General features: G+C 55.8%; 2 protein-coding genes across 4 annotated transcripts in view; one reads left to right on the forward strand and one right to left on the reverse strand.

Moving 5' to 3' along the window:
* The first annotated feature begins 2,746 nt into the window (after positions 1 to 2,746).
* Positions 2,747 to 7,422, forward strand: CYREN (cell cycle regulator of NHEJ). 3 transcript variants are annotated; one of them, XM_019654790.1, is made up of 4 exons: positions 2,747 to 3,169; positions 4,232 to 4,494; positions 5,451 to 5,526; positions 6,411 to 7,422. In XM_019654790.1, exons 2-4 carry the CDS (start codon positions 4,367 to 4,369, stop codon positions 6,651 to 6,653), a joined length of 447 nt encoding a protein of 148 aa, XP_019510335.1. In that variant the 5' UTR covers positions 2,747 to 3,169; positions 4,232 to 4,366; the 3' UTR covers positions 6,654 to 7,422. The 3 variants fall into 3 exon arrangements, with proteins under 3 accessions (XP_019510335.1, XP_019510334.1, XP_019510337.1); XM_019654789.1 differs by lacking the exon at positions 2,747 to 3,169 and adding an exon at positions 3,176 to 3,495; XM_019654792.1 differs by lacking the exon at positions 2,747 to 3,169 and adding an exon at positions 3,176 to 3,382.
* The window catches only part of TMEM140 (transmembrane protein 140), a 17,333-nt gene continuing 14,510 nt past the window's right edge, over positions 7,307 to 10,129 (reverse strand). Inside the window, exon 2 of the mRNA XM_019654788.1 lies at positions 7,307 to 8,834. Coding sequence (XP_019510333.1) covers positions 8,228 to 8,800 — 573 coding nt within the window. The 5' untranslated portion in view covers positions 8,801 to 8,834 and the 3' untranslated portion in view covers positions 7,307 to 8,227. The remainder of the gene's footprint in view (positions 8,835 to 10,129) is intronic.

The following is a 10,129-nucleotide window of genomic DNA, read 5'->3' on the forward strand; positions in this document are numbered from 1 at the left end:
GTTTCATTTGAGAGAATTCATTGTTTAACTTTTCTTCAAAGTTTTTTCTCAGTTCCTGTTTTATTACTCATTTTCTTTTCTCAATATGGTCTCCACGGCGGCTGAAATGTTTTGAAGGATTGTGGAGAAGCCAAGAACACTTGAAAAGCTGTCTCTTCTCTCATGTCCTCTATGCTCCAGGCTGGACACCCAACTCCTTGTTTTGAGCTTGGCTCACAGCTGGATGTGACCCAGGCTCTGCCAGGAGCGACTGTGGGGACTTGCACAGCACCGCCTAAAAACCAAACCAAACCACACGACTGCCTAAAACACAAACCCCAAACCCCATTAACCTCTGACCTTTTGGAATTAACACATCCAGTATTATGTGCTGCCCCCTCCTGGCCTGTTTCTCCCCGAGCCTCACTCCATCCTGAGTGCTTGTCAGCAGGTGATCCTCATCCTGGCGGTCCTCTGTCCCCCCCACACCCCTTCAGGATGAGCTCTCATCCTCCAGTAAAGAATGTCAAAGCTTAGACTTACCTCTCCTTCACAATGCCTGCTCAGTATCTACCCAAGACCCAGCAAGCCTCCCATTTTCTTGGGTGAGGGCAGCGTAGAAGAAACCATCAAGCTAGTCCAGCCTCAGGCCCCCGAACCCACATGCCCGGCACTGGTGTGGGCCCTGACGCTGGTCAGAGAGCCTCATGCATGCTCCTCACTGTCCTGGAGCCTGTCTTTGCCCACCTCTGCTGCCAGGCCTTATGTCCCTGAGTGCAACATGAAAAACACGGCAGGGGATGACTCCAACCCATTCAGATCCCACAGCTCAGGTCTGTCCCTACTTGGGCTTCTCGCCTTTCAGACAGACAGCTTTTTGTGGAGACACAGGTTTCCTGCTCCTCAAACCTCATTTTTCTGCTGGTTGTGGGAAAAGAAAGGTTTTAAGGAGACAAATATGGAGGGATAGCAAGTATTCTGTTCCTGTGTTCACAAAACAAAAGGATGCACATCTACCAATTAGACTTGGGTTTGTCCTGGCTCACAACTTGTGCGAGCAGAAGATCCTAGAGCTCAGTGGTTCCAGTACCTTCCTGGGACCAGAGGCAAAGCAGGTCCTGCCCAGGTTTAAGCAGAGCCCAGGTTTAACCTGCAGCTAAAAGACCCCAGGGCTGGCCAGGTGGGTTTTGTGACTGGAAACCACGGATTTATCTCCTTAAACCTTGATTGAATTAAACTCTCCCAGCCCAGCCTACTGCCTTAGGATGGAGGATAAATATTCAAGAAGAGGGGAGCGTGCTTTGGAGACGCTGAAGGCACCACACAGGTGGGAGGGAGAGCTCCTGGCTTCAGAGGAGCTGGGTCTCCAAACTTGGGATCCAGCTCCACTATCTGCACTTCTAATATGTGGAGAGTAATCATTCGATTAATACCTAACCTTTTGTAAGCCACATTTCAAATGGCCGTCTTGACAATTTCACATTTTGGGGGCAGACTCTCAGTTCTGATCATCCTTTTGCCTCAGCATGCAGCAGCGAAAGGTTCACCTGCGACTGTTGGTGCTTGTTTTTAGTGGGTGGCCTGGGGAGTTCTTTGCCGGCCTCTCTGAGGTTGCTTTCAGCGCTGTGACTTGAACTAAAGCTAGATGCTAACTCACGTGTAAACTGCTGTGCTCAGCACCAGGCTGAAAGCAAAGCAGTGGCAACACCTGGGCAGCTCGGTGGAGACGCGCTGTTCGCAGCGGGAACACCTTGGCTGCTAATTTGAAGGAAATATTAGTAACACCTGCTTTAGGATTACAGCCGTAAACAGTGGCTTTAACTTCTCTTCCTGCGCTCCAGGGGTTCACCTTGAGCCTCCCCCCGGCTCTTCCCCGGGGTGTATGCCCCGAGCAGGGAGCACTGAACTTGGCAGCTGTGTGAATCCTGAGCTTTCAAAGACGCAAGCGCCTCTCCTCCCCTCGCCTTAGTTTCTGATTCAGGGGCCCAGGAATCCACACTTTAACGAAGACCAACCAGCAAGCCTCAAATGGAGCCACATCTGGGGACTGTTCACAGTAAAAGTATTCTGTTAAATAAAAGGTTTTCATGACACTTGTGAAAAGAACGGGGAGGCCGACTTTATTCTACAGTGGGCTTCTGCAGTGGGGGAGAGATTGGGCTCAACTCCTAATACAACGAGGAAAAGTGGGCGCTGATAGCCAAGGAGCAGGCTGGGGGGGCCAGTGGATGGAAGATTATTAAGAGGAAACATCAGGGGTCAAGGGGGAACTCTGGCTAAACCGACCTAACAGGAATCTTGCTGAAGGCAACGTGGGCGATCAGACATCACCTGGGGCGGAGGGGGTGGGGGGACCCCATCTGATTCGAGGGTGATCAGATATCGAGGACGGGGGACTCCGGCTAAACCAGCTGCGCAGGATTCTGGCTAAAACGGAACCACCTGGAGGTGAGCACGGAAGCCCAGAGGTCAGGGCCTAGCGGAGAAGAGAGCCCCGAGGAGCCTGACTCGAGTTTGGGGAAGGCGAGACCGTCAGCACCCAGGACAGCGGGGCCGGCTTTCGGCATCTGCAGGCCGGGGCCGCGGACACCGCGAGCCGCCTGAAGGGGGCGCGCGCGCCTCGCCCGAGCGGGCGGCGGGGAGGCGGAAGTGCGGGGACGGCGTCGGAGGAGGGGCGGGGAGACGCGGGAGCCGGGGACGTGCGGCGCCGGGCCGGCGGAGGTGCGCGTGGGGCCGGGGGCCGGGGGCCGGCGGCCGGCGGAGGTGCGCGCGGGGCCGGGGGCCGGGGCCGCGGGGCTGCACCACCGCCCGTTTCCGCCTGCCGGGCCCGCCCCGGAAGCCAAGAAGGGGGCGCGAGCCCGGAAGGCGGGACCTCGGGCTGGGGGAGACCTCGTCCTACCCGGAGCGCTGGGGCCTCCGTGGGCGGCCTCCCGCGGGTCGGGAGTAAGCGACCCGGGCGGTTCCCGTGGTCCGCGAGCCCCCGCGTGGGTGTCCCGGTGTCTCCCGGCCTCCCCGCCGCAGCAGGGTGGCACTCGTCGTCGCCCGGGCGGCGCCGTTGTCCCCGACGTAGCAGGGCGGGCTTGACGCCGGGCGTGCGGGGCCCGTCACGTGCCCGCGGGGCCCGTGCGGGCTTTCCCAGCCTGCCCCGCGCGGCCCCGGCGCCTCCGGGGCTTGGAGCCTGCAGGATCGGGTGTGTAACCTTGTGGAAATGGCTGAATCTCAGTGCCTGTCCGTAAAATGGGCTCAGGAATGGCTGCCCCGGGGTGAAACGCGTGTGTGCGCCGTGCGCGGCTGTGAGCGGTGCTCCCTGACGGGGGAATGGCTTGGATCGCTGCCTGAATTGGGTCAGAAATGAGCACCTGGGCAAAGCGCTGCCCTCTCTGGCCGGACGAGTGAGGATGATGTGCGGTTCATTTTTTCTCATGAGCTCTAAGCAGCCATTCTAGATGAGCCATCAAGGATCGGGTCGTGGCTCAGGGGGGAATCTCTTCTTCTTGGCCGACTCCCCTTTTCTAGGTAAACCTCTGCTCCGGTGAGCTCCTCCCCCAGGCGGGAGCCCCGAGCTGCCGGCTGAGTGGAAGGAAGACACCTGCACCCACTGAGTCGCGGGGGTGGGAGGAAGGGGCCGAGGCCAAGGTGGATGAGAGGCTGCCCGGGGCCTCCTGGATCCCGCGCTTTAGCGAGCCAGGCACAGATGTTTCTGACCCCTCCTGCTGGTTTTGGTCTGGAAGTGTCTTTTGATTAAGGGGGGAGGGGGGTTGGCCAGTGAAACTTGATTGTAAATTAAAATGGCCTCGGGGTTTCTTGTAACCACACCGAGAGGAGAGAATGAGAAGTCTGGAGAGAGATCATTGAGAGATACTTTAGGGTAGGACAGGCTGGGCACCCTGGACCATCTCGAGTGTCAAGAAGGGGAGGGCTGCGCCTCCTTTCTTCCTTTCTCCTGGGAGGGTGCTCGGCCCTCGTCTGTGTTGCATGGCTCAGTGCAGAGGCTGCAGGAGGCACCTCTGTTGGGCCTGGCTGGCTGTGTGGGGCCCAGGGACCTGGAGCAGGTCAGAAGGCTGCTGCTCCCGGAGCCCGTCAGCTTGTCCCCTAGCACACCTCCCTCGATGCCCTGTGAATGGCCCATCTGGGTCTCCTGGGCCCTGCTCACCACCCGGGGCACCTCTGACCTGCCCTGACCAGTACCTGTGGCTGATGACTGCGTGTATTCTAGCTGATTAGCATTCACTGGGCTTTGTTCTTCCTTTAGGAATTAAAGTTTGACTCCCACTCGGGACAAACAGACCCACAGTTCCTGGTGTGATGAGTGGGATTCGCTGTCCTGATTTAGAAAAGCAAGCCAGTAAGCGTGGGCCCTGACTCCTTTCCATCAGCGACTAGAGAGATGGCAGCCTTGAATTCTGGGGATAAAAAGAGGGTCCTTCCCGCCTGGATGACAGTCCAGGGGGCTGAGAAGAGTATGGTGCCAGCGAAGAGGAGGAGAAGGGCAGCGGTGCCGGCGGCTGCAGCAAGGTGAGACATCTGGCCAGGGGCCTGCTTCGGAATCGAGAGCAGGAGGGGTGGAGGGATTTGCGGGGGGGGGCATCACAGTTGCTGGGCCGGGTCTTCCAGTGTTGGCGTTCCGGTGCACAGCACCTCAGCTTTTATGAGGCGCATAGGCTGTGCGTGGGAGACAGTGAGCTGTCGCCTCACTTTATAGGTGCCACTGCCCCTGTTGGTGACTCCACTGTCAGGCCCTCGTGTGTCCCCGCCCAGAGAGTGGCTCCGTTTCTCAGGGTTACTCCCATTAGTCGGATTCTCACACACCACTTGTCTAAAATGCCAGTCTCTTCCCTTGCAACAAAAGTAGTGACCATCCAGTGGGCAAGATGAGTGGACCAGGTGGTCCAGTTTTCCTGCTGGCAGCTCTCCAGGGACAGACGGGGGAGCAGCAAGTCGCCGGGCCGGCATGCAACCAGAGGCGGTGGGGCGGGCCAGCTGAATGATGGTGACTGGGGGTCTTCAGGCTGCCAGGGAGGGGATGTCCCCGTACTCCTGATGGGGCGCCCGGAGCTCGATGCTGCCTCTGGCTCTTCCTTTGCTGGAGTTTCTTCGTTGACCAGCCTCCCTCTCTGATTGTCACAGCCCTTCTGTTCAGTGCTCACACAGTCAGCTGGGTTTCACGTAGGCCTCAGCCTGATGGTCTGTTGGCTCTGCTTGCATCCAGTGTGGTGTGGCAGTGGCTCTCAGGCGTGGCCATCGTGCCCTATTTCCGGATCCCTGGGGGAGCTGACAGTGGGTGAGAAGCCCCCACTGTTGCCTCCATGACCCCCCATATGAGTCACAAGGATGAGGAAGTCCCGTTGGTGCCCCGAGGAAGCTGCTGCTCTGAGAGCCCGGGGACATGACGCTCTTGCTCGCCTTTTCTTCCTCCCTATGAGGCCTTATGGCCACCTGTCCCCATCCGTAGCGTCGCACCTTTCTTTCAGACTCCCTGCGGTGAAGACTGTGTACTGCATGAGTGAAGCCGAGCTCGTAGACGTTGCTCTGGGCGTCCTGATTGAGGTAAGGTCAGGTGTGCCTGTCCTTACTCTTAGGACCACAAACTCTTTACAGGCAGAAGCTAGACTGCATCCTTGCTTCATGTCGGTAGAAGAGACGCCCTGCATTTTCAGGCGTCCTGGGGGAGCCCTTATCTGCCCCCCTTCTTCCACCCGCCCCTTGTCCCCCGAGTCTCTCAGGCCACGCCCCCTTTGGCCCCTCCCCCTGTGAGTGTGCACCTGCTGAGCATCTGGGGCTTGATGCCTGGGGAGGAGAGGCTGGGAGAGGGAGAGCAGCCCTCTGTGTTAGACTGGTAGTGTGGGTGTGGTGCGGACAGGAAGTCGGACTGCTGTGTTCTCTGGAGGGTCTTACGGGTGAGATGACTGCTTACCACTGTACATCTTAGCAGAACGCCTCTGGAGCCTCCTGGCTTCCTCAAGTGCATAGTCATTGTTAGCACCTTAGGTTGTGTAATGTACGTGTCGTTAACCAGGTGGTCTTCTCTATTACCATCTCATGTAATCCTTGCAATAACCCGATGATACAGTTATTTCAGATACCAGGATCCCCATTTTATAGACAGAAGAAATTGAGACTCAGGGACTTTCCCTTAGTTACATAGCCAGTAAGTGACAGCTGAGGCCCACACTCAAGTGTCAGATCCAGTGCTCCTTTCATTCTGTCACTCTGCCTTTCCAAATAAGTTTCTATTTAGTTTCCTGCTTAGGTGACCCTCAGGCCCCTCCCCCCTTCTCCCCCAGGTTGCTCGCGCTTCCTTAGAGCACTGTGGAGAGGCGGCAGGTGAGGTGGCAGGTGGTCCCATGCCGGCCTACTCTGCCCACAGCCAAATCAGCACTTTAGGGAATTAAAATGCATGTGTTTTGCCTGCCATTTTTTCTACTTCTCAGAGCCGAAAACAGGAAGAGGTCTTGGAGCGGCTGCCTCTGGCAGGTGCTGATAAGCTGGAGCTCTCAGCATCGCAGAGTTCATGGAGTTCTCCTGGGAGTGGAACTGAGGACGAAGACAATGGGAAAGGCGCCCCTCCTCTAGACCTCAGCCCTTGCCAGGAGACTGCCGGTTCTGCCTGCCCCAGAAGCCCTGAGGAAGACGAGGATGTGCTAAAATATGTCAGGGAGATATTTTTCAGCTAAGGGACAGGCTCCCCAGGACTTTCTTCCCGGAGCAGCTGAAGAAGATGATGCTTTTGCTCTCTGCCTGCGGGCTGCGCTCAGCTCCACACCTCCTTGGGCTGGAGACAGTCACCTTGGAGCAGAGGCCTAGGACACTCCGGGCCTGGGGAAGTGAGGAATCACTGAGCTGCCATTAGAATTCCTCTCCCACCACGTCCTCCCCCAGCTCGGGGGTCTGCAGTCCCCGTTGTCTGTTGTATTCGGTTAGCAGGCTTCCGGGGAAATGTGGTGGTGGTCAAACTTACTGGGACCAAAGAATCTTCTTAATGATGTTCAAAGAAAAAAAACAGTAAGTATGGCTGCTAAATACACTGGAATTCCTCCACGTTTGTCAGCGGGCACAACCTCTGCCTAAGGAGGAAGCTGTTTTAAAACTAGTTTCCTTCAGAAGACAATCACTCGTCCAGCCCTGAAGGTGTGCCCAGCTCCACCTGGGAGCTTGAGGCTCGCTGGGTGCAGATGGTGATAAGCTCCTGCCAATCAGACAGGCCTCCTCCCCCAGCTGTGCCCTTCCTCCCACTTTGGCGACCTTGGCCTTCATCCCTAGGCAGCCTTAAATCAAGAGTGGGGCAGGACCCCAGAGGAGACGCTCAGGACAAGCGATCACGGCCGCGTCTATATTTCTGTCTTTATTGCCGCGTGGCTCTTGACAGGCATACAATGAACTGACCGTTTGCTGTATAGGTTTTCCAATACACAGGTGCTGACAAAATACACAGAAGTCCCAATACACAGGTTGTGTTTATCTCCTTTCTAATTCTGGGCTGAGCAGTGGAGGGGCGCAGCGATGGTGTGTATGTGGCAACTTTCAGGCCTGTTCACCTTCCTCCCTGCCTAGCATTTGGTGTGTGCTTCCGAACTTCCAGGTCCCACTTTAGGAATGATTTGCCCGCTGACTCCCCTGTGCTGTCAGGTTTCAAGTTCAGGGGCCTTATTCAGGGAACCTGCAGCCGCCACGTGTCCTGTCTTCACTGACTCCCTTGGCGATCCCTCCTGGGCCTTTGGAGTGGTGACACAGGAGGGGCTCATCCCACCCACCAGGGACGGAGAGGGGCAGCGTGCTAACCAGGGTTCCGAGGACATTGAGGTGCACTTCCTCTCTGTTCGCCATTTGTTGCCACTAACCTTCACTGGGCTTCGGTTTGGCATTTGGCTGCTCCTGCTGGAAATCTGGCCCGGTGATAGGAATCTTCATCCCCCGATCCTGAGACTATAGTAACAATGGCTTGCTCGGAACAGTTAATTAAAGCAGGAATTTTCATGACAATGAGCTATGTGGTTTTAGAGTGTCCTTGGGAGCCTCAGAAGTCCCAAAGGACAACCCTGCACTAAGAAGCTGCAGGTGTCCTGACCTTGCTGCCTTAGCCTCCTTGACACCAGGATGCCCTGCCCCCTCCGGTGGGGGCTGAAATCAGCATTAGCTATGAAATCAGCTGAAATGCTAGAGGCTGAAATCAGCATTAGCTACGAAACAGACGGCTGAGAAGACACTAGCCCGTGAATTCTCTGGCACCTTCTCTGAGCAGCGCTTGCTATCAGGCCTTTAGACAAGACCAGCTCTCAGGCTTGTTCTTGTCCTTCAATGCCTTCTGAGGGAAAACAGCTGTGGCCATAAGCAGGAGGAGGAGTAAGACCTGGGCGATGCTCAGAGCCAGAAAGCCGGAGCCCAGGAGGCAGAGGCTGACCCACTTCCAGACGCAGGTGAGGAAGCAGCCCAGGCCGCCGGCCAGCAGCACGGACGCCACCGCCAGGAAGCCCACCGCCAGCTGCCACTCGCCCCTATTACTTTTGCACCAGGCCAGGACGAGAGGCAAGGGGACAAACAGGGTGAGGACGAGGGCCCCGTACACGCCAAGCCTGGCCAGGCCCATGGCGATCTGAGACACCCCCAGTTTCTCCAGCTCAGGGAACTGGTAGCAGTGCAGTGAGCCTGAGCCCTCGTCCCACAGGCAGAAGTTGTAGAAGCCCAGCCTCAGGTGGGGCAAGTCAGTGAGGTTGCCGCCCTTCCAGAGGAGAGCGTAGAACAGCAGGGAGATGACCGTGGCCGTCAGGGTCAGGATGCCGATGAACAGCAGCTGGTCACCTCGCTTTGGCACTGGGATGGTCATCTTCTGTCCTTCGCAGGGCCGCTCTCCCGGGTACCTGCAGGGAAGTCACACCAGTGGATGTCCAGCTCTCCCTCCCTCCCTCCCAGTCTCTTCACAAGCTCATGTTCTCCATAAAAACCTGTGGGGAAATCCCATCCCCCTGCCCCCCACCCCCCACAAGAAATCTGAGGTTACCTATAGGCAGGACCCACTAGGTAAGTCATCAGCTGCCTCTCGGGGCTGAGTGCAGAGGGAAAGGCTCCCCCAGGCAGCTTGGAGTGCCTGCAACGTGCAGCTCCACACCACACGCCATTGGATACGTGTGTGAGGGGGTTGCTCAGCTTCCTATCCAGGGGGGTTTGCCTAGGGTAAGAGAGAAGCCTATCTTGGGGCCTGGAGAAGGGGGAGATGCTGAGAGCCCTGGGGACCCATGGTTCTCAGGGCAGCTGTCACCAGCAGCACCTGGGAGCTGTGAGAATTGTCATCACTGGGCCACAGACCAGTTAGACCAGAACTTCGGAGGCTGGGGCCAGGCGCTGGTGTGTTCTAGAAGCTCTGTAGCTCATCCTGACATGAGCCAGGCCTGAGGACCACTGGCTAGACCACTAGACTTGACCTGCCTGCTCTGGGAACTCCGGTGAAGACGAAATCCCGCCTGGTGATGAAATCGCATCATTCCTTTTAAAATGGCTACACTATTTTTCCCCCTGGACAACAGCAGCAATATACGTTAATTATAAAAAAAAATCTTGGAAAGTATTTATAAAAAGTAAAAATACATAAAAATAGCCGTTCTCTCCCACCGTGTACATAGAACCACTACTAATGGTCTACCAATGTTTGTACTGATGGGTTTTTACATAATCATATCATGGAACATAATGCTCTGCTCGTTGAATATTGTCCCCATTTTTCAAAGCGGTCACATATTCTTCAAAAAACATAGTGGCTGCATAATAATAGTTCATGTCATAGGTTTACCCATGACACTATTAGTAGACAAATTATTTCCATTTTTCACCATTATAAGTGATCGAGGAAAGTACTAACTATCCAAAAGTGCAATTATTAGGTCCAGGGTAGAAATAACTCTTCAGCAATTTTTATTGCATAATGCCAAATTGATGTACAGAAAACTTGTTAACTGTAGTCCCTCGAGTTGTGTATAGCATGTATCTCCCTTATCACTTTTGAAAAATCTTTTCTCACTATGTTTTTAATCAGAAGGACTTCTCCAAATAGGGCATTTAAAAGACAATAGTCCAGGGCCGGCCGAGTGGCGCGATGGTTAAGAGCTGGCTTGGGACGCCAGAGGGCCCCGGTTCGGATCCCACATATGAGGGCCAGTGA

The sequence above is a fragment of the Hipposideros armiger genome, unplaced genomic scaffold, assembly GCF_001890085.2.
Source record: "Hipposideros armiger isolate ML-2016 unplaced genomic scaffold, ASM189008v1 scaffold_231, whole genome shotgun sequence".
Classification (NCBI taxonomy): domain Eukaryota; kingdom Metazoa; phylum Chordata; class Mammalia; order Chiroptera; family Hipposideridae; genus Hipposideros; species Hipposideros armiger.

Coding starts and splice junctions, on each gene's coding strand:
- CYREN (XM_019654790.1), top strand. CDS start 4,367: ATGGCAGCCTTGAATTCTGGGGATAAAAAGAGGGTCCTTCCCGCCTGG. Junction 4,495..5,450: donor GTGCCGGCGGCTGCAGCAAG/GTGAGACATCTG, acceptor CCTTTCTTTCAG/ACTCCCTGCGGTGAAGACTG. Junction 5,527..6,410: donor CTCTGGGCGTCCTGATTGAG/GTAAGGTCAGGT, acceptor TCTACTTCTCAG/AGCCGAAAACAGGAAGAGGT.